Genomic DNA, 23,314 nt, shown 5'->3' with positions numbered 1-23,314 from the left:
CATGTACTGAACTAATAAAATGACATTTTTACAAATTACAAATTTGTAGAGAAAGCAACAAATTTATTTTTTACAATATTTTTTTTTTTGTTATTCCATTTGAATGCATAAAATAATGTTATGTATATATATATAGATATAGTATATATACTTTGTAAATCGTATAACTCGCTTGTTAATAACTAAAAATCTGTTATTTATGTGCGAAAAAAATTCACAGAATGCGTAAGTATTTTAGTTGTGTGTGCTGTACTGAGCATTGGTCCAAAGGCAAAAGTAAACGAGAGAGAAATTCGAAAGTTTTCTTTACATTTAATCCGAATCGGATGAGATATTGGTACACGAGTCGCGTGGCGTGCGTTTATTCATTGCATTATATAGACCATTCAACTGATATGGACCACGATAGGTAACTATATTCTTTGGCGTTTCATAAATCTTCACCTCATACAGAAGCTCCGGCTTCTTAAGATGTGTGCGTATGTTGTCCCAAATATAGACAGCTAAGTTCTCTGTTGTGCTGGGCTGTAAGTACGAATATATTTTATATTTCATGTATATATGTGATGTATGTATGTTTAAATTTACAATTTTGGCAAAGTACTCGACATCCTTGTCCAGATTCTTGTGATCCAAACGTTTCATAATCACCGTTTCGATAGCATCCTTTAATTCTGTTATATTAAGCACCATGCCAGTACGTTGATCGATGGGACCACGCACGGTTAGTTCGACTATGGATAATTGAAGAGAGAAATTATAGGTATTTATGTAATATTTCACATTAAATTTAAATAATTACAAACTAACACAGCTATATAAAGATATAAGTGAATTTCCTTTTTTTAAGGCATTCTTATCATGGACATTCTTTATAGCAGCAAATCATTGTCGATAGCTTAAACTTGTCTCAAAATACGTTTAGAAGTTATAAGATAAAGATATAATAACTAAATACAGAAGTATAAGGAAGCTTCACTGAATGACGCTTAATACAAACTGTATATAGTATATAGTAGTATATATAAACTGTATAAATAGTAATTTTAAGGAGAACAGTCATATAAACTATCTATGCTTTTCCTTTCATTGTTTAAATTAACTATTTATTAAACACTGAGACGAATGGCATGTGTTAAGTGTTCAATTTGAGCATAAGAATTTCTTTATAATGTTTAAAGCATAAGCACATTAGACTATCTCTATATGTCCTTGTATAAATCTCAATCCCTTTAAGCAACTATACAACTCTATAAATACAATATTCCTACATTCCTTCTATGCCTTTATAGCATTTGCATTACTACAGTTACCTTATGTCTACATGCAATCATTTAAATTTATAGCCATTTTGCCTTTTGCTATAAATACATATATTTAATGAATGTTGAACTTGTACATTGGTTGATAAGCGAGCTTGTCGGCCAAGGTCTGGCTATATGGCATAAACACAATTGTATCGCCTCGAATTTCCAATGCCTGTGGTTAATGCATGAACAAATCTGTGTGTCATATGAGAAGGACTGATTTTGCTGCTGCTAATCGTTATCTAATCATGCATTTAATTAAAATATATTTATGGTATATAGTTATAGATATATACATACCTGTATAGTTGTGGCCATGTCCATTAAAATTGTTGCACTTGCCAAAGATTGCCAAATTTTCAGCATCGCTCAACTGAGGACTGCGAGAGCGAATGAGTGGGAGAAATACATTGAATTAGGAAATCAATGTAAAGTGGAGTGTCAATTGGATCAATTGTAATTGAATTATTTATTACCTATGCAGCCGATGGCAAGCGCTGAACGTTTCGCGTCTTGTTAGAAATGCAACAGGTTGTTGGGACATGTTGTACACTTTGATTGTTTATTATTATTGATTGACTTCGTATTGAACGGTTTCCTATTGCACGTGCGCTTGCACTGTTTTGCTACAAATGCAAAACCTGCTTTTGAAACGCGCCTATTTATATGTCTTTAGACTGAGTGAGCGGCGGCTGAGCGTGTGCTGGGAACTAGGAAGTTGTTATCAAAGAATAAAGCAATTCTGCGAGATTGAAGTACTTACAACTTTGGCTTATGGTAGAGGCAAGAGCGTTTAATAACTTCTTTTATTTTCTGTTTTTGGTAAAGGGCAATTAAAATCACAAATAAATTCTTTAATATTTTGTCTACGTCGGCGACATGTAAGTAATGCAATGCAAAACAACAATAAACTTAAAAGTATCGATGATGCCTGGCATCGATAACACTATGACGACAGCCAACACTGTAAAGTTCAAAAGTCAAAGTACTTTACTGACCATTAGAGCTGTGTTTATTAAATGCGTGTGATAAGTACAGTAATATGCGCATTCCAGATTGTACCTTATATAAAATGAAGTATACATTAACCGAAAGTAAGCTATGACTCAAGTTATGGAGAGGCGAATGTACACACTTATATTCTTAAAGCATTTGTATTGCATACATTTTATTAAACAAAAAACCATATTCCGATATTTCTCTTTTAAGTACGGTCAAATCAGTTATCAATTTAACTTATAAAAATAACTCAAAATTAAAATAAATCAATATTTAATTTAAATGCTGAATTGACTAATAGAAATAATATTATAAAATAACCAGATACTAGTACTCAGTAATCAAAGCCGTATTCGATTAGCGTTTAAAAAATAACTGCCGATGTTGCCAGATGTCTGTTTGCAAAACACACATGTTTTCTTGTGTATTTGTCAGCCCTGAAGCCTGTTATCGATACTCACACATCACTAGTATGAAAAAATTGACAACAAACGACGCGACGACGCGCGCTATTTTCGAAACGTAACAATAATTTAATTTGTTTAAATAATTTGTCTTATTGCGTGTGGTTACATATAATAAGTGAAATGAGCAACAAAAGCACGCCTGTGCAGCAACGCATACATCAGTTCCAAGCACGTGCGCGTGGCAGTTTCGGTGCCAGTGGCAGTGCCACCAAAACCCCTGCAACAGTTGCAGTTGGATTGCGTCGCAAAGTGTTGACACGCACGCCGAAACGCAGTGCCGAGAAGCCGGCCACAGACCAACTGTTAAATACAGCCTTCAGCAGCGGAATTGCAACGCCGAAACCAAAGCCAACGTCTCTGAATGCATGCTATACGCCATCCTCGCTGTATCGCAAGACGACGCCCAGCCACAGCAGCAATAGCAACATCAAAAAGTCAGCGAGTAAGGCAAAAGATAAGGATGCCATGGCCGAGTCATTTCACAGCATTGCCGAGGAGAGTAATATGATTGTTGCCGTGCGCGTGCGCCCATTGAATGCACCCGAATGCCAGCGCGTAAGCGTGACAAATGTGGTCCAGGTTCATGGAAACAACGAGCTCAGTGTTCATGCGGGCAGCAGTGCAGATGCCTCGGCTGGCGTATCCCATTTCTTTAGCTACGATCAGGTCTACTACTCTTGTGATCCCGAACGCAAGAACTATGCCGATCAGTTGGCTGTCTTTGCGGGCACAGCTCAACCCTTGATTGATACCGCCTTCGAGGGCTACAATGCCTGTCTGTTTGCCTATGGGCAGACGGGTTCGGGAAAATCGTACAGCATGATGGGCATTGAGGGACTGGACGATGCGGCACTCGATGGCAATGCACCACACGTGGAGGCGGGCATCATACCACGTTTCTGCCACGAGTTGTTCAGACGAATCGATGCAGTGAAGCAGCAGCTGCAGGTTGCTTACTGAAGTTAAATATCTTATCTATACTTTACTAATATATGTGCCCTTTCAGGTGGAGGTGGAGGTCAGCTACTTTGAGATTTATAACGAGAAGATTCATGATCTGCTTAGCGTACAACAAGCCATGGCCGCCACGCCAGAGACGCCCGTGCAGCGACAGGCGCTTAAGGTGCGGGAGCATCCAATCTTTGGGCCATATGTTGTCGATCTTAGCGCACATTCGGTGGACTCTTATTCGGCTTTGCGCAACTGGCTTGCTGTAGGCAATTCGCAGCGTGCCACCGCCTCAACGGCCATGAATGACAAAAGCTCTCGCTCCCATTCCATTTTCAATATTGTGTTAAATCTCACAGATTTGAGCAGCGACGGCAGTGATGGCATGTCCTCCGATACAGACTCCGGCACCGTTGTCTCCCTGCGCCAAACGCGTCGCAGCAAAATCAGTTTGGTCGACTTGGCGGGCAGTGAACGGATCAGTGTTTCGGGATCAAATGGCGAAAGGATACGTGAAGGAGTTAGCATCAATAAAAGTCTCTTAACGCTGGGCAAAGTCATTGCAGCGCTGGCGGATACACGCAAGGTGGGCGGCAATGCCACGCCCAGCACATTTGTGCCCTATCGCGAGAGTGTGCTCACCTGGCTACTGCGGGTAAGTGAAGCAATGCATATTGCAAAATACATTTTCTATCAGCCTATCATAGTTCGTTCTGGTTTACTCAATGCCTTATCTAACTGGCCCCATTGACCGAGCGCATTAATCTCTCGATTGGTAAATTGATCTGCCTCTGTTGCAGCAATAGAGTTTATAACGCATTTCCTATCAAGTTGGCCCTGTTTGCTAATAGTGTCTATTGCTTAATGTCGACTTATCTGAGCAAATGCTCAAGATAATGTGAAGATTATATTTTATTCTTGGTTTTTTTTTTTTTTGGGTTCACACATGTGTCAGCTATCTTTCAAGATATTTATTTAATTTGTTCCTATGACTCAAGCTGGGGATGATTATTTATTAGGAATTTAATTTATAGATGATTAAAGGTGCGCAAATATTTTGGCTGCCAAATGCCTAATGCAAATAGGAAGAAATGAATCATAATTATAATAAAAGAAATTAAAAAAAAAAAAACAATAAACAAAAAATAAATATAAAAATTAAATAAAAAATTATTATAAATAAATATAAATTAAATTTAATTAAAAACAGCCAGAAATATTAAATTAAAAAATTATACAAAAAAAAAAACAGTATAAAAGACAAAAGTAATCAAATCATTTATAAATAATAAAAATAAACAAGTAAAGTGAAAACAAAAAAAATAATAAAGTTTTTAAATTTATTTTTTAGCAAATTATTAATTTTACCTTAAATAATTGATTTTTTTGTTTTAACAATATTTTTATATTTTTATTTATTCAAATCCCAAAGTATATATAAATATTCAAATATTTTTTCAACGATATATCAAAGTATATAAAATAATAATAATTAAATTTAAAAAAAAAAACAAAATGGGAAGCAGGAAGTTTATGAAAAAGGCAATCAAATCATAGAGTCAAAGTCTTTGCCTTAAAAAATAAATAGATTAGATATTCTGCACAAATTTATTGACTATTTAGATAACAAAAGTATAAAGCGTAAATTAAATATGACTAAATCTAAGTCGCAATGCAATCGTAGTTGAGCAAGAGAAATGGCAAATTCTAGTTACCAACTCGCTCCAGTTCATTACTCTTTTTATTGCCCAACTTGAAATGCTCTATCTTGAGACGAATTTAAATTCTAGACCAGACTCATTGGAGTGTTTATCACATCGTTTTTATTCGGGCATATAAAAAATACCAAAGTACAATTGCAAAGGAAAACAAAAATGTTTTGAAAACAACTTTTTGCCTTCAAGGTGATTTTATATATACAAAAAAATATTTACTGCAAGGCTTTAATTTTAAATTTATAATCAGAATTTATCAATTGGCTCTAGCCGAAAGTTCTCCACCTTAAAACGAAATGTTTTAAAATATTTAAAAAAATTGTAGCATTCACATTTTTTATTTATGAACTAAAAATAATTTTTAAATAAATTATAATTCAGAATTTAAAGAAAAATTTATTTCTTATATCAATATTAACCTTGTCTTATACATTTAATTTGGGGATTTTATTCACAAGAACTGTCGCACTGAGACATATTAAATCAAATATTTACCTAAAAAAAAATTGCATACATAAAACTAAATAAAGATACGAAAAGAAGCAGAGATAGGGGAAATCTTTATAGTTAGCCAAACCATAAAACTAAATATAAATTAAAGATATGAAAGGAGCGGAAATATCAAAAGTTTATATTGTGTATGAAACATCATATATAAGGAGTTGCGCTTTCCATAAACGTTCTACATCGTAAATTCGTATGATCTCACCTTTATTATTTATTGTCTAATATATATATATATATATATTGGGTCAATGCGCAATTTGTTGTTTATTTGTACAAAAATTGACGTGTTGCTTAAGCTTAAGCCACGTTACGGTAAGCATTTCTGGCTAAAAGATAAAGGCAGCTACGAAAACATTCCTTATAATTCTGAATTCCTGAGAGTACTTGAATGTGCACGTGCATTACATCACTACATTTGTAACATTTTACCGAGAATATCAGGTTACATATAAAGCGATGATAGTTTTATATTGATAATGTTACAGCAAATACTATCAAATTTTTATAGAATTTCTTAATTGAAATTCCATTTAAGGCAAAAAAATACATTTATGTATGCTCTAATCGTTAACGACTTGATATGTGAGATTTCTCACGTAACTGACCGACCTTCACAACTTACAAGTTTTTCATTATTTCAACACCCCTAAAGTAAATAATTTATAACTGACCTCGCTGTAAGATTATTGATATAGTTTTACCGCAAAAACAAGAGCGTATTGCTCATACTCTAATATAAAAATAAATAAATAAAATTAAATTAAAAAATAAACAAAAATGCCTATTAAAATTTTTATAAATTTTTTACAAAGATTTTAAAATTTTTTAATTTTAAATAAAATTATGAAGAATGTATATTAATATTTTTATAAATTGTATCTAGAGATTTAAAATTTTTTAACATGTTTTCTTTTTATTTGATTTAAACATTTTCTTAAATATTTGTACGAATTCATTAGGTTAGTTTTTCATTTATTTATGTTTTTCTTTTCTATTAACGATTAAAAGATTTCGTTTAATGTTTTTATTACCTAAATTACTTTTTTAGATTTGAAAATATTAGATTTGGTTTTAGATATATATATTCCTTAATTATTAACTTTTTTTTTTAATAATTAATTAACTTAATATTTTTTTATTTTAAATACTTATTACATCAATTCTTTTTATAGAATTTTTATATAAAGTTTTACGCATTTACCCCTTAAATAACTATATCATTACGACCCAAGTCGCTCCTCTCCGTTTTTTGTTTTCACTAATTTATTAAAAAACTTAACACGAGTTCTCTAATGATAAGTGTTTATTGCTAAATGTAATAATTTACGTAGTGCTCAGAGTATTATTCCGATGAGTAAATCAATAAACATTTACAAGGTTGCGAAACCTTTTAAGAAACGGCATTACAAAGTCCATCAAAAGACCCTTCAAATAGTTATTTATTTGCCTAGATCTCAAGTACAGCTGAGGAGTGAAGTTCTATATGCCCATATTTATTTAGTTTGTCGGTGGCTAACGGTACTTGTAAGTGTTATTAATAGGTAGTCGAGATTTGTAGTATATAGTAGAGTATTGCTTCACAATCAAATTGAAATTCTAATCAACAATTTATGGCGCCATATCGGGCGCATTGATTACGTCGAATCTAATGCGGCCCTGCCTTCTTTAAGATATGGCCAGGCAATCAAAGTTAGTTATCTATATTATGTATATATGTGCATATATTTTTTAATATTCTTTTGGTCGAAGTTTCCAGTGCACCCTATAGATAAGCGAGGTCGGGAGCCATAACAACCATTTAAATATAGCCTTAAGTGTAATCTCGCAAGCACTCAAGTTATCTAAATATGTACCCAGCGTATGTATGTATTGTATATGTATATATATATATATATATATATATATGCCATACCTGTATACTATATATATTTGCTTGTGGTCGCTAAAGCCGGCATATTTTTATACACACAAAATATTCCTTTACACGCCCATGTTAAATTTGACTTTCTGTTAGTTCAGTTTTTTTATTAGTGTTTTTATTTTATTTTTTCTATTTTTTTGTTTATACTAGAACAATATAACACTTGATAAGTTATCAGCGCCTCGTCGTCGCAGTTGCGACAACAACATGCTGTGGTATTGTTGCTGCTTCCTCTTGCCACATTTACAGGCCGTTGGCTCGCATTTACACTTGTGCTTAATCAGCTTGCCATCCTTATGACCTGTAAAAAAATAATAATAAAATAAAGTTTAAGAGGGCAGGAATCAAGTAAGGCTGTTCTTCTTGAAAGTACTCGACTAGCAAATACCCTGACCATTCTCAACTTCTTGCTGCTGCACTTGTTCTTACTAGATAACAATCGCTACTTGATATACGATCTTGCTTGACATTTTAGGAGCATGAATATGAAATTCCAATGCACCATAGTCTGCCTGTTACATACAGTTGCTCAACAACAATATGCTCTGAACTCCCATTTTCATTGAGTTCTGCTTGAAGAACGAATGCTTATCGACAGCTTATATACTTTTTCAGAATTAGTTCTCGTTTTATGGCTGCCGCAATTTATATAGAAGAATGTTGTATATATTTTATAACAAATATAGATTTAGAACATTATAAAAATATATGTGTATTTATTAAGTATTCCATAAAAAATATTTAATTATTATTATTTAATATTTGATGACGCGCAGATATACGAGATATATATAAAATGTAAATACATTTACATATACATATATATTCCATATTTAAAAAATTTTACATCTTTTTAACATAATATTTAAAAAAAAACAACAAAAACCTTTCATATATATAAATATTTATATATACAATACTGCAAAACCTTCCATATATTTAAATTCCTGCGGTCTATATACTTTATGGCATCGTAAACATCTTTTGTGTAAGCGCGTTACATCTCACGTCATATTATTTAAGGAGCCTTGTTTATAGTCAATTACAATTGATTATAGATGATGATAGTTGCAGTAGATTGATTGATTGGAATATACACGTATATATATATATATATATTGTAATCTCTGTAATTTTTTCTATCAGCAATATACATATATATTGAAGTTGCTAAGCAAGATTATACATTTTTTTTCTATTCAATAGAAAATTCAAATATCAATTCTTGTTTGCTTGAGGTGGGTTATGCAATATTATTTCTACTAACCTGCTCAATGTAAATGAAATGTTTTCTTCATTTAATAATTTAATTTTAAATTAAAAGCATTGCAATTTTTAATTTTTGTTAGAACTAAGATCTTTGAGTACATAGCCTGAGTTAATAGAACACAGTAAAGCACTATAAAATTTGACAGCATCTCTAAATAATGTTAATAACAGCCTGACAGCGCTTTAACATTAAGCCCTTATGTTAATACTGTCAATAACAGCCAGCTATAAACGCAAGCAGCGTGTTAGCAGTAAGCTCTTATGTTAATATTATTTATAGCTTGATTTTATTTTTTCGCAATTTTTAAGGCATGAAAACTATGCAAAATTTGTAAATATTCGCTAACCTGTTTGATTTAACATGAATACGTTTATATATATGTGTGTATATATATTATGGCTGAATTCTAGTCTGTTGGATTAACGTATAGTTGCGAAAACTTACAGTTCTGTGACTTTTTCAGCAAGCCCATATCATGAGTTTGACTGCTCTTCGATTTTTGACTCTTGGAGACTTTCAGCTTGTCAAGTAGTTGTTTCAGCATGGCTAGACTAATCTGATTCACTCCCTTATAATGATTTTTTATAGGTTTTCCTTGAGTTGACTTTCACATTGCAAACTTGAATTGAAACTGCAGTCAAAACTTAGACGCTTCGGTTTTAAATGGAATTTCATTAGTTATATGTACTGTATTATATCACCCAAAAGTTTTGGTTTCGTGTGCAATATGTATTTTCCCACAAACCACAACCGACAAGAATTTGTTTTAAATTTCCCCAAGCGCTGATTTTTATCGTAAATTAGTGTTAAACAAGGCTTTCTATCTCGCTCTCCCTCTGTGGCATTTACTGTTCGCGCTTTTGTTGTTTTCTTTTAGAAAATATAAAAAGTCTGTATATTTTTTTATGTTAGTTCGTTTAACTAGTTTGGCTAATTGAAAACGCGTGCCATCTGTTTGACGACAACATTTGGCCATTGGCAACAATTGAAAATCTCGACATATGAGAAGTTAGCTATACGATCCAAAATATTGGCACGTTTCCATGCATGATATTATGATTATACCATGACGATGTCTACTTAACTGGTTTATTTGTGCTAATTACGTATATATCTATGGCCCGAAGTCTGCTTACTCTCGTCCAATATGCAATAGATGTAGAGAGATTGTAATAAACTAGTTATAATAGATAGATATATCGATTACTATTATTATTATGGAGTAAACAGCTAGATAGCTTGCATAGATATGGTCTATATACATATAGTATATACATAATAAATAGTTAGTTATATATAGATTTTTATTGATGCAGTTAGCTTGGATAATATGGTAATATGATTTGTTGTTTATGCCCTTGGCACCTGTTTAGTTCAGGTAATGCGGTTTATTGTCTCTAACAAACTATATAGTATTACCTTGCTTTATATTCTCTAACAACAACTGATCTACAGTATTACCTATATTTGAATGTAAATACATTATTTGCTAGAGAACCTAAAATAAATTATATATAGTGGATATATCTACTCAGTTAAAAAAACTATAGCTATATCTATATATTTTTTTTCTTAAACTATAAACTTTATAATGTGATAATTGAGTAACTCTGGATCTCCTCTATTGATGTAATAGAAACAGATCTGTTATGATATCGTTATCTTTATTGATGGCTAATCTGAAATTGCCAATATCTTCTACAGCTTTACAGCTAGAAGCTCTGATTTACCAAATTTGATTTATATCTGCCTCTGGTTTGGTGCTATATCTCCAAAAGTCTTCTGAAGTATTCAAAATATATAATCATTTTTCTAGAATATTCCATTTTGAGCTAATTCTCATTACCCTCCGTTCACTGTGGCACTACACACACCCTATATACATATCTATCTATGCACATTCTCTCCCCCTTCTCACTCGACATCCACCCATTCGCTCCCATGCACAAACTAGTTAACATTGAATTTTAAATGAATCAAATTCATTGTATAAACAAATTGCATATTTTTTCTATGGCTTCCCCGTGTGCTTAAGTTGTTGTTGTCACGGGTAGTTAATCTGTGAGTCTCTACTGTACTGGAAGTGCGGTTCCAAGTAGTTGAGACCTGATATGATCAAAATTCATTGGATTGAGCTCTTTCAATTGTGTCAAAAGTCTCATGAAATTCAATTTGATTTAATTCAATTCATGTGGAACAAGTGAAAGAAAACTTTGACAATTTCAATTATATAGGATGCTGTCATGTAGTACGATTCATGGTCCAAGTTCCAGGTCGAATTAGTTAAAACGCCATTATATCTATAGTTGGATCAACTCTTGGCTTGACCTCACCCGTGCTGACCTCAATGTAGCAAAATGATCTTAAATGGATGCCAGACTTCAAACGAAACTTTTTAATTCGATTTTCATTAGCAAACTGGTGCGAGACGAAAACATTTCCGTGGAGTCTTAAGCACGGGAACTCCAATAAATAAACATACAAATTCGAAATAATTTTAAAGCCGTGCGTAGTCGGCTGCCCAATGCTCGCTCAAGGCAGGAAAAATAATGATATTTGCGGCATTAGCCGAAGTTGAGTGTAGAGCAATAATCCATAATCCACTTAGTGATCCTCAGCTTATAGGGCGGCTTAACATTAACTTTCTTGGCCAATTTTGGTATTTTTAATTCAGGATAACTGTTATGAATTATCTTATATGAATAAATATAATGTAGGTGTTATATCTCGAGTTTTTAGTAAGATTTATGTTATATAGTATAAGATTTCATCTAAATTTTATATCGGAATCTTCGATTCGTCACGCTCTCAAGAGTAATAGACTTAACATTATTTCATGAGTGTACAGAAGAGGTCAACAGTTACGTAATTGGCTATAATTTTACCCCATTTGAAAGGCCTATATATACCATGCCTATATATGTTTATCTTGGCATAACCCATAATATATTTCAAATACCAAAATTTTTCAATAAACTCACAGATAATAGTAAAATATATAGAAATTCATGATTTGCAGCACATCCAGTAGGGGTATTCAAAAAGTCTGAAAGCTTAGTATATTCATACATATATTAAATATGTAAGTTGACAAACATTCCACAAACATTAATATACTCTCTTTGACAACGTGAGCGAGTATAAAAACCAAATCATCTTTCAGTTTAGCGGTTTTAAGTATGAGCAAGATTTAGCTGATGCAATCTACTCGACTCAACAGACTCGATTTGCCAATTAAATTAAATTTAATTAGTGCTCAAATTGCGCACTATTAATCATCTTATTTCGAACCTTTCTAGGGTATTACACATCCAATTTTCATCTGTCTTTTGGCTGTTTCTGTGCAGATATATATATATATAAATCGTCCGTTTAAACCAGACAAAATATGTGCGTCACATGCAGTTTGACGCATTGCCTCAGGTATTTTTTGTTTAAATGGAGTACTTCCTGTATACATATATATTCATGATCTGTATGACGATTTGTAGCAGATAACAACGCTAATGCTCTTGCTTTCAAGCAATCTGTTGTATAGAAAAAGCTGAATGCACAAATGAGTAAGGGCATACTGTGCTGATGATGACTACATCTTTATAAAAAAAAGTATATATATATTTATATTTTTAATATATAGTACGTGATAAAATTTCTATATTACAAATATTTCCTATAATATATAACAAACTCTAACACATATTTGTATATGTTTCATTACTCGTTATAAAGCAATACAAATAACTTGTAAGTGGCACGATCCTAAGATATTTAAATTTAATTGTATAAAACCAGAACCCACTCACAATGTTAATTTATGGTATAATAGTTTTTTAAAATGAATGTACTAGTGAGAAGCAAGCGTAACGAACCCTATGACTTGTGTAAGCTCTTGATCAGGAATACGAGCTGCATGGATCCAGCTCTGTCCGTTTGCCCATCCGTCGTCCCATTCAGAACTTAGAGACTTGGAATTTACGTTGGTCTACATGTAGCACATACAGATCGATTTTGTTTCAAATAAACGATAACTTTTTACGTTTCAATGTAATCGATTGAAAACGTTATCGAAGTTCAGTTTTTAAGTCATATCTCTTAGGTCTGTAGAGCTAGTCTCTAGCGTCTCTCTTTTGCATACACTTTCATGTGTGCTTTATACAATTTTGATTTTGATTTTGTTTACAAAATTCTTGAAGTTGAAGCTCAATTGCAAATATAACCAATATGTGAAAGAAACAGAAAACTATGCGGTATGTGTTTCTAAACGGGGACTTCCCATCTAGATCTTAGCGATGTTTTTATCTTTATATATACTTTATTATTGTTCATATGAATCAGTTTAAAGAGCTCATTCGTTTAAGATCACACACAATAGATATGTGTTTAATATATTCATGTTTGCAGGAACAACTTCTCAAAATTATTATAAACCTAAAACTTTAGCCTTTTATTAACGTTTTTCATTTTATCTTTTGAGCTAAATTAAATTTTGATATTTTTTATTATCAAGTCCATATAAAAATAAGTTTAAAGCTTGGTTTAATCATTTTGTGTAGTTCCTACTACGTATCCTTCTATACATACTACATATCCTTCCTACATATCCTTCTATAAACATAAAGAAAAAGTTCTCTTAACTCAGCTTGATGACAGCTTTCGTAGCTGCACGTAATTCCGCAACTCTTAACAAATTCCAAAGAAACCATTTTTCCCCTTTTCATTTTTTTAGTTTTCTTCTTTCTTTAGCTGTTCATCCAAAATAAAAATTCCATTTAGTTGTTTTCATTTTATAAATACCAATAACATAATTTATTTATTGTTTTTTATATATTTAGAAAGTTTGTGGTTTTTTCTTTTTTTTTTTTTCAAATATATTAAACTTAAAAATAAATACATTAATATAATCAATTTTAAATTGCAAAAATTTTCTCGATACCCGCAAGCTAAATGTTTTGTTTTTCTTTTAAATTTTAACAATAGTATAAATATCTTTAAATTTTCGTTTGCATTATTTATATATATATATTTTTTTTTTAATATCTTTTTGTCCATGTTAGCTGCACAGTTAATAATAAATATATATTTGTTGAATTGCTTATAAAAAATGTTTAATAAAATCAATTCAATAACATGTATTAAATTCTTCAACGATTGTAACGCTTTTAACCATAAATTTCAAACTCTGTAGCTGTAATAATTATATTTTGAATTTAAGCCCATTTTTATATATAATTTATAAATTTTCTTTTCTTTTAACTGTGCACATTTTGTTGCTGGCGAGGGGAATCGTTTTGTTTTTTTTTTTTAACATTAGGATGTCTAATATAGACAAGGATATATATAAGTCTGGGTCAAAACTATATATATAGATATATATAGCTAAACGCTTGTAGGAAGAAAATACTAAATATTTTTTGGCGCCAATGAAGCTTTTTAAATATAATTTTCCTGTAAATAATGTATCAATTTTTGCCCAATTTTCAGGGTGTAGAAACTGAAAACAATTGTTTTTCCTTTCTCTCTCAAGAATTTTCTTTTGTATATAAAAAACACTTGCTTCAATATTTCAATTTTTTTACTCAGTCTCGTACGCAAAATAGAAAAATATTTCTGGTATATCTGGCGATTTTGCTTCCCTCGTTCCGTTTTTGTTTTTTGCTGCTGCCGCAGTTCACTTGGGTTGAGCCAAGCGGGGCGACGGCTATTGTATTGTATGTCAATTAAATTATTACGTTCATTTTTTATGCTTCCGCATAAAGTAAAAATAAACAAAAGGTTGTAAAGAAATAGTAAACGGCTTGTTTGTATAATAAATTGTTATCAAGTTAAACAGCAAAACAGAAAACTACAATAAGTTCTGGCTGTTGCTTGTTTTTGTTTTCATATTTGCTGCTGTAGTTGTGGTTGTTGTTGCTGCTGCTATTTGTAAATGGTAGTGTTACGTCATAGTCGGAAATGCACGCAATTGTTAGTGTAGGTACAGTTGCATTAGATTATTGTAGTTGTCTCGCTCTCACTTGCGCTGTCTGCCCAGCAGGCGCATTACGCATCTTTTACAATGCTTCTTTTTCCATTTTTTTTTGTTTTTGTTTGTTTTGTTGTCTTTATCTAACTATATATGGCATTGTGAATTGCTGCTGCTGTTGTTTTTCTTTTTTTTGGCTTAATTTTGCCACCTGTCTGTCTCTCCTCTTAAACCTGACTACAGCTGCTGCTGCTGTTTAAACCTTGCAGCTCTGCTGCGTTGGCACAACAGTCGTCAGATTTGCCATTTGGTGCTGCACTTCGTGCTCGTGCTCAAGCTCGTGCTCGTGCATCTCCTCTTCATCCTCGCAAATGCTCTCGTGATGTTTACGTGATTCACGTTTGCGCATATAGTTGATCAATGGCCGCTTCTTATGTTCTTTGCAGAATGGGCAATCCTTGCGCAGCTGCTTCTCCGATTTCAATTGTTTGCATTTTTCTGTAAATACAAAAAAAAGTTGACAGCTGGTTAATTGAGAAGATCTATTCAAATCGACGATTACTTAATATGTTTACGCAGAGCGAGGTTGTTGTTGACATACTAATACATACAAGCATACACATAATACACATAAAAAATCACGCGCTCTCTTTTTCGTTCTCTTCGTCTCTTATTGGCCTACGTGCGTGCTCGCACACTTTGCCCTTTTTCAGCTGCTGCTTACGTGACGTCACGCTTCAACGTCACGCAGCGGCAAGCTTTTACTGTTGTTTTGATTGACCCTGTGACATGTGTGTTGGCACAGGGTGCTCAATGGGCAAGCCGCTGTTGATTAAGCTACAGCCAATTGAGCTCTGACGGACATACATATCTACCTATATTTATAGATTGTTTTTCATTGATTAAAGCGGTGCCGGTCTATATATAGAAGCATTTTTAGCGATTGTTCTCGTTAAATGTTTGATAAGCAACCTTGACTTATCTGAGAATAACGCATTAAATTTCCTATAATCTATATAAATTACAATTGCGTTGCAGTAATGCATAAATTAATCATGCGTATATATGTATGAATATACTTCTTTTTTTGGGCTTGTTGGCTTAAATAGCATGCACATACATATATGAGTTTATTGCGCCGCAATTTTGTATGCCATGTTTTCTTGTTTTGGACTCAAACACCTGCTTGGCTTTTTAAAGTCGAGGGGTACAGTCAGCACAGTGGTTCCAGTTCCAGCTCAGTTAACCGGACTCTTGGTGTCTTTTGCATTGCAAATTAATGCTTTATATAAATTCTTTTGTTAAGCTTTTTATTGTACTCCTTAATTGTATTTTTTTTTTGCACTTAAAAAGTCTCGTAAGGAAATAACTTTAACCAGCTCGAATGGACTCAGTCATTTAACATACAAAAACTATCAATGTGTAAAGTATCATTTTTTATTTATTTTATTTTTATAATATTAAATGGCCGTACTTAAGTTTCTCACGTGCAAAATGCTTTTATATATAAAACGAAAGTAAACAACGATTACAAATGTGCGCAAACAGAAATGAATGCATGTGACACATGATAAGATAAGTGTTATAAATGTAATGCGTTCGGCACCCTGTGACTGCCCAATTTCCTTATACGAGTACACATGCACGCATAGACGTCTTCGCATGTGCGCAAATTAAGGCGTGTTATACATACACACACATACATATGTGCAGTGCACAGAATATTGCGGCTATTTTTAAATTCTTGCAAAAACAACACATAATGCGGGCACTCACAATAAACAGCAAATAAGCGACTGTATGTAGCACATGTATGTACATCTGTATATACATAAATATGCTTTTTTTGTATGTTATACAGTGCGTATTTTTGCAATTAACGCTTTTTACTACATCCCACATACATAAGAACAGGTTGTGCCCCGCTAGAGACAAAAGCTGAATGTCATGACATACATAAATGTTGTATGCAGTCTGACAGACGCTGCATTGTAGGCAGACGCAACAGACGCATGAATAGTATTTGTTGATGAGCATTAGCTATTATTTTGCGCTTTGTGATTATTTATTGTTCAAATTACCTTGCACTCGACTGTAGGAGTCCTTGGCCGGATATGCGCTGGCACTGCTTGCGTGTTCCAACGTGCCATACGGGAACTGCTCGTAGTCACGGTAATAGTTGTTGCGCATCGAGCCTCCATAGGAAAGCGTCGAATCGCCAACAAATACGCCCCAAACGTCCATATTTGTAGTGTTTGTTGTAGATTTTTTAGAAAGGCGGATTATGTAGGTTGCACTGCTAATGTGTGGGCTGTGCTTGTTGTATTTGAGGTTTAGTTCTGTTTTATTGTTGCTTTTGCGCGCGTACTTTGTGCGAGGTCGTTTCACTTTGCCTTTTTGTTGTCTTTATGTGTTTCTTTTTTAAACGTGCAATGAACTCTTGTTATTCACGTAAGCGCTTTACGTTGTATATCAAATAACGCGAATTGTTATTTTTTTTTAATATTCACTTCTTCATACCAAGTCAAGGTATAGAACCAGTTTATATATGCATTGATTTTAAATGCACTGTGCTTGTACTAAAGTACGGAGAACTCTTTTTTATGCTCTTAACGTCGTCAGTTCAAAACTGAAACTGAAAGCCGAACGCCATATTACTGCATTTTTGTAGCCCTCGCGCGTCTATTCGATTCGTGTGTTGTTTTCGTCGTCGTCGTGTCTCGTTTCGCGACGCGTAGCAGTGTTTTTGCTTTATCCGTCGCTTTGTTTGCTTACTTTACTTCTATGGCTGATTGTTGTACGTATATAAGTGGGTATATTAGTTAAATATGTTTATGTAACATGCAAAGGGACTTGTCCATAGAATTTATTGCGCACCGATTTTATTTTATCATTATCAAAAAAAAAAAAATTGGTATCAATTATTTTTTGTTTCGCAATAGCATTTTGTCTATGTGTCATACTTATTGTTTAAGACTTTGTGCGTAGTATCTGAAGGTCGTGCCTCGAATAAAAACTTACAAACGTCTTTGTTTCTTAGACATCTCGTGCTTTCCCTAAAGCTTTAACACATGCTGTTCCTGCTGCTATAGCTCATACTGCCATTTCTTTCCAACTCACGCGAGAGTCGGCACAGTGGTTAAAATCTTATTTTTTAAAATTATATATATTTAACGAACAAAACTCGTAACTGAAGCGTAAATTAAATGTTTTTGAAACGATTAGTTAATTTTCCATATGAATCATCTGTATTTCAGCCAAAAACAGTTAATACGTGTTAATTTGTTTGTGGCATGGAAAATATTGAATACTATAATACTGACGTCGGAAGTTTTTCTTGTTAGCGTTAAGTTGCTAAAACAAATGGCTGATTTTAAAAATTGTCACCTTAAGCAAATTTGATATCATATAACTATACTTAAGCTTCAAATTTTGGAGGTACTTTTCTTCAGATAACTCGAGGCAAGTGTTGCCATAGGTTTGCTAATCGACGTCTAGACTGTATGCCGACTTTGCGCTATATAACGAAAGGTTAATATATTGCGTGAAATTTTGTTACTAAGCAAGACATTTTTCCCATGCTTTGTCAATGAAGTTATAAATTTTATATGAGGTGGATGAGTAAATTAGGTCGCAGACATCTTTTTGGCTTTGTGGTTGGGCGCTTAGACAGACATTCTGAATTAACTGTTTGGTATATAATGGCGTCAATTCGATAGGTTAATGTGTAGAATTAAAGATTGGAAACTTTTGTCTTCAATAAAGGTTAAATATCGATTTAATTTGCGTTCAGCTTGTGTTAATTGATCTACCTACGTCATACAAAGGTATCTTAATCAAGTTGTTTGCTGTTTTGATTGTACAAATCGTATTTTAGCGAGTTTTTGTGGTTTAAGTATTTTGTGCACACGACTTTCAGTGTGCGATGTCGTGACATGCTTCTAGAAGTGGGCGGGCATTCGTTTTCAAATACAAGAAGCTATATATAGCGAGAGTATTCCTCAATAACAGGTTTTGAGACAAAAATATATTCAAAAGTGCAATATTTATATGGAATAAACTGGCTAACTAACCACAGAGCCATGACACATTAATGATATATTTGGTGACAATGTCTGGGGTGGCACCTACTCAATCCGCAGGCAATGCTCGCGTGGTCCAAGTAAAAACATGTCTAGACCGGCCCCTTAGATGTTTGGCACCTTTGAGGCCACTCGAAGGTTAATATATATTATATATTCAAAAATATGTTGTATTGCCCTTCGCTAAAAATTTATTTAAATTTGCACTTTGCCTCTAAAAGTTTCAAAACCCTTTCAATTATTTTTGCATTAGGTTTGAGTGCTTGCGACTCACTGTACATACGCGACCACACAATGTCAATCGTTTTCGGCGCTGTTCATTCGCAAATGCCCACGCCCACGTCGCGTCTGCTGCTGCGCAGTTTATGCAAACATAAACTCTCTTGATTATCATGCTCTTTCACTCTACCTCTCTTTTCTTTTCTATCCTAGCAATGGTAACATGCATATCAGAGAGCTAAGCAAACAAGTGTCAATTACACACGCAGGCAAATATAAATATACACAAAAATATACATATGTGCATTTATATTTATATACATACATACGTATATATATATATATATATATATATATATATATATATATATATATATATATATATATATATATATACTGTTGACACAACTAACAAGTTAGCTTTCTCGCTCTTCTTTGCAAGCATCGATAACGGTTAACGGTTGCCGTTGCCTCTGTCTTCATACCTTGTCAGTTTAAAGTTTGTCAAAGCGACTCCCTTGCCGACACTGATAAGCCCTTATCTTTGGAGGTCATAATTCTTTAGCTAAGACTACCTAGGCATGTGGAAAATTCATATGATAGACGCGAGCAAATGAAGTATGTACATACATACATACATACGTACATACATACATTTACATATGCATATGCGCTTAATTATATTTACATATACATTTACTCATTTGTTATTATAAGTGGTTTTATATACATACATATGTATTTTTGTGCACATATATGTCCAAGTGTAGTTAATCATTTAAATTGTTTCTGAACATTTAATGAAGTGAACCTTGTGACGGATTTCTGAAAAGCCATTTTGCATTCTCTTATCGAATAATTGGTTATCGCAATCAGTGTTGAAAAACTTAAAAAATATCTTGACATTTATCCTTTAAAAATATGCGGTTAAGTAAGCTTTGGCTTTGAACGTCAAATTAATAAATTGGTTTTTATATTTTTAACCGTAAGAACCAGTTATGATTAACAGTTTTTCCTTTTCTGTTTCTCTACAGGAAAATCTGGGTGGGAATTCGAAGACCGTGATGCTGGCCACCATTTCACCAGCGAGCCTGCATGCGGACGAGACTCTAGCGACACTACGCTATGCATGCAAGGCGCGTTCTATAGTGAATCGGGTGAAGGTGAATGAATCGCCGCATGACAAGATCATTCGGGATCTGCGTGCCGAGGTGGATCGCTTGAAATCGTTGCGCAACGAATATGAACGACAAAGACGTCTCTCGGCCAACAACAATAATCCTCCGGCGCCACGGAAAATCATAATTGAGACTTCCGTTGATGACAGCGAAGTGGAGGCACTGCGTCAGCAGTTGGCGGAGCGAGAACGTGAGCTAAGTCGTGCTCAAAAATCATGGATGGAGAAGCTAAAAGAGGCTGAGGATCAGCGTAAGTCCGAGCTGCGGCTGCTCAAGCGCAAGGGACTCGCACTGGAGCTAACCGCCGAACAGAAGCAAGCATGCTTAGTGAATCTTACCGACGATCCCATGCTAAGTGGCACACTCTTTTATCTATTGCCACCTGGCATTGTTCGGATAGGACGTGGTCGCTCGCCAGGTGCGCCGGGGAACTCTTTGCCAGACATTGTGCTGGACGGTCCATTGGTAGCACTGCAGCACTGCAGCATTGAGCACGAACGCTCCGGTCGACTGTATGTGAGTCCTGGCAGTGAAGATTTCGAGACCTATGTGAATGGCGAGCTGCTTCAGCAGAGGCGCCCTCTCTACCATGGTGATCGTTTGGTCATTGGCGGCTCGCATTATTTTCGAATATCGAATCCGTTTTGCAGTCAGCGTGGCAAGGTGGAGCAGCTTCATGTGGACTTTCAGCTGGCGCATCAAGAGATTCTGCAAAAGCAGGAGCAACAGTTGCGCAACGAACTGGAGGCCGAAAAGCGGGCAGCCCTAACACGGATCGAGCAGGAACGGGTGCAGCATGCGCGTGACTTTGAGGAGCGGCTGCAGTGCCTCGAACTGGAGCAGTTCAAGTACAAGTGCAACAGCGAAATGCTTGAAACCGAACGCCAAGCGTTGGCTCAGCAGCAGCTGAAGCAGTCAACGCCCAGTTACGACCTGACGACAACCCCAGCGCAAAAGTCTACGCTGCTGGAGGATATACAGCGCATCATGTTGAATCCCAGCGAGGAGAGTCTACACAAGACACAGCTGATGGTTAAGGAGGCGACTCAACGCTGTCGCCAGCTGGGGCTGCAGCATCTAGAGTTCCGTCAGGCACAGACGCCGGATGAGTTCGGAATGTTGCGCACTGTTATCCTTATTGTGGACAAGCAACGCTCCTTGAAGGCCGAATGGCCAATAGCGCGTCTGACGGTTTGGCTAGACTTGCAACGCGATGCGCCGCCCAGCCGTGAATGCAACGTATTCGAAAGCGTCGAGGTTGATTGGGAGCCCATGGATGCGGCACTCAATGAAACTTTAAATGATACACACAATTCCAGTCGCATTGCCCTGAATCTGAGTGCCATGAAGGATGCGCTGCTGAAGCAGCCATTCAAGCGTCTGCTCAGCGCAAATAATACACCGCAGCATAGCTCTACGCCGACGGCCAAGACACCGGCTAGCAATTCTCCCAGCAGCAAGCTGGCACTTTATACCAAGCGTCTGCTCACCTACGATTTGGAGGAGCAACTGCAGCAACAGCAGCCGGCCAGTAGTTTCTCCAATTTATCCCAGCTGGCACAGCATGAGCTGCAGCTGATGCAGCGCTCGGCGCAACGGCTGCGCCGTCTTTGTGATCAGGCGCAGCAGGAGCGTGAGAATCAATCAGATGCTGGCTGCCAGGCTGATCAGTTACAGGATGCTCTCAATAGGTTGGACAGCGTGCTTCTGGGCATGCACAGCTGTCTGGGAATTATGCCAAGTGAGGTTAGTTCCCCAACCAAAGCGCAGAAAGCTGTGCGTTTTCTAATCGATTGACGATAATAGTTGTATAAATTTAATAGCTATATATACCTATACCATATAACATCATATATGCCCTATATGCATATATGATTTTTACTGCAATTTTATGTATTTGTTTTTATTGGTTTTTAAAATATAAATAAAAAATATATTTATAAATGTACTATTTATACATTTACTTATTTTTTGATTTGTTATTAGAAAGGAAATGGTGAAACAGTTTTCTAGCTCAAGATATATTTTTATTCAAGATATCTTAGTCTAAAAAATGAGTGTTTCGATTCAAATGTAAGTTTGTGCTAAAAAATGCCAAACTTATCGATATAAAAATATCGAATTTTAGCGCATCACACGTAGTGTTGCAAAGGCGCAATATATAAATAGATATCCTCGAACTATTTGTGTCTTGTCTTACTCGTTTAACAAATATGTGCTTATTTTAGCATTTTTATCAAAAATATTTTTGAATTCCAATATCTGCTTTTATTGCCAATGTTTTGCCTTGTATTTATCATTTAAGCTATATTTTTATGTCATGTTTATGTTTTTTTCTTTGTTTTTCACATTTTTATAAATATTAGTTCCGTCAGCATTTTTATTTTCAGAAATTATATTTACCATAATAACGCTCAATCTTTATTACTTACAAATATATTTTGTTTTATTTTCTTCTTTTGTTAAAACATAAAATTTCTTTTTACTGTTACATAAACGTATATATTATATTATTATTTAAAAAATAATAAAATAATAAATAATTCAATCTTTTAGTCCTTTTTCCGAATTTTGATAATTGAATAATGATTTTTGATTTATTTTTTTATTTCTTCTTCTAAGTGAATTCTTAGTGTTTCAGCTGGTGTATAGGGAATATACTATATTACAGTAATCGAAATTAGAGTTGTGATATGAATTTATAATAATATTGTAATATATTTGCTTATTTAAAGATTA

General features: G+C 34.3%; 3 protein-coding genes across 6 annotated transcripts; 1 reads left to right on the top strand and 2 right to left on the bottom strand.

Moving 5' to 3' along the window:
* Nucleotides 1-164: 164 nt before the first annotated feature.
* Nucleotides 165-2,221, bottom strand: LOC111600396 (6-pyruvoyl tetrahydrobiopterin synthase). Of its 2 annotated transcripts, none has more exons than XM_023316475.1 (5): nucleotides 2,071-2,221; nucleotides 1,784-2,017; nucleotides 1,608-1,687; nucleotides 589-734; nucleotides 165-525 (listed from the first exon to the last, which is right to left on the bottom strand). In XM_023316475.1, the coding sequence occupies exons 2-5, from the start codon at nucleotides 1,849-1,851 to the stop codon at nucleotides 313-315; spliced, it is 507 nt and encodes a 168-aa protein (XP_023172243.1). In that variant the 5' UTR covers nucleotides 1,852-2,017; nucleotides 2,071-2,221; the 3' UTR covers nucleotides 165-312. The 2 variants fall into 2 exon arrangements, with proteins under 2 accessions (XP_023172243.1, XP_023172244.1); XM_023316476.1 differs by having other exon boundaries at nucleotides 1,784-2,010.
* Nucleotides 2,222-2,697: 476 nt separating this feature from the next.
* LOC111600344 (kinesin-like protein KIF14) lies at nucleotides 2,698-22,428 on the top strand. The gene is made up of 3 exons (XM_023316408.2): nucleotides 2,698-3,721; nucleotides 3,780-4,376; nucleotides 20,432-22,428. Exons 1-3 carry the CDS (start codon nucleotides 2,894-2,896, stop codon nucleotides 22,370-22,372), a joined length of 3,366 nt encoding a protein of 1,121 aa, XP_023172176.2. The 5' UTR covers nucleotides 2,698-2,893; the 3' UTR covers nucleotides 22,373-22,428.
* LOC111600345 lies at nucleotides 7,954-17,499 on the bottom strand. Of its 3 annotated transcripts, none has more exons than XM_023316411.2 (2): nucleotides 17,178-17,418; nucleotides 7,954-8,165 (listed from the first exon to the last, which is right to left on the bottom strand). In XM_023316411.2, exons 1-2 carry the CDS (start codon nucleotides 17,338-17,340, stop codon nucleotides 8,011-8,013), a joined length of 318 nt encoding a protein of 105 aa, XP_023172179.2. In that variant the 5' UTR covers nucleotides 17,341-17,418; the 3' UTR covers nucleotides 7,954-8,010. The 3 variants fall into 3 exon arrangements, with proteins under 3 accessions (XP_023172179.2, XP_023172178.2, XP_023172177.1); XM_023316410.2 differs by lacking the exon at nucleotides 17,178-17,418 and adding an exon at nucleotides 9,579-9,781 and having other exon boundaries at nucleotides 7,967-8,165; XM_023316409.2 differs by lacking the exon at nucleotides 7,954-8,165 and adding an exon at nucleotides 15,000-15,594 and having other exon boundaries at nucleotides 17,178-17,499.
* Nucleotides 22,429-23,314: the final 886 nt, after the last annotated feature.

Source organism: Drosophila hydei, unplaced genomic scaffold, assembly GCF_003285905.1.
Source record: "Drosophila hydei strain 15085-1641.00,03,60 unplaced genomic scaffold, DhydRS2 tig00008124-arrow-arrow-pilon, whole genome shotgun sequence".
Taxonomy (NCBI): Eukaryota; Metazoa; Arthropoda; class Insecta; order Diptera; family Drosophilidae; genus Drosophila; species Drosophila hydei.
This window is presented reverse-complemented; position numbering and strand designations above follow the sequence as displayed.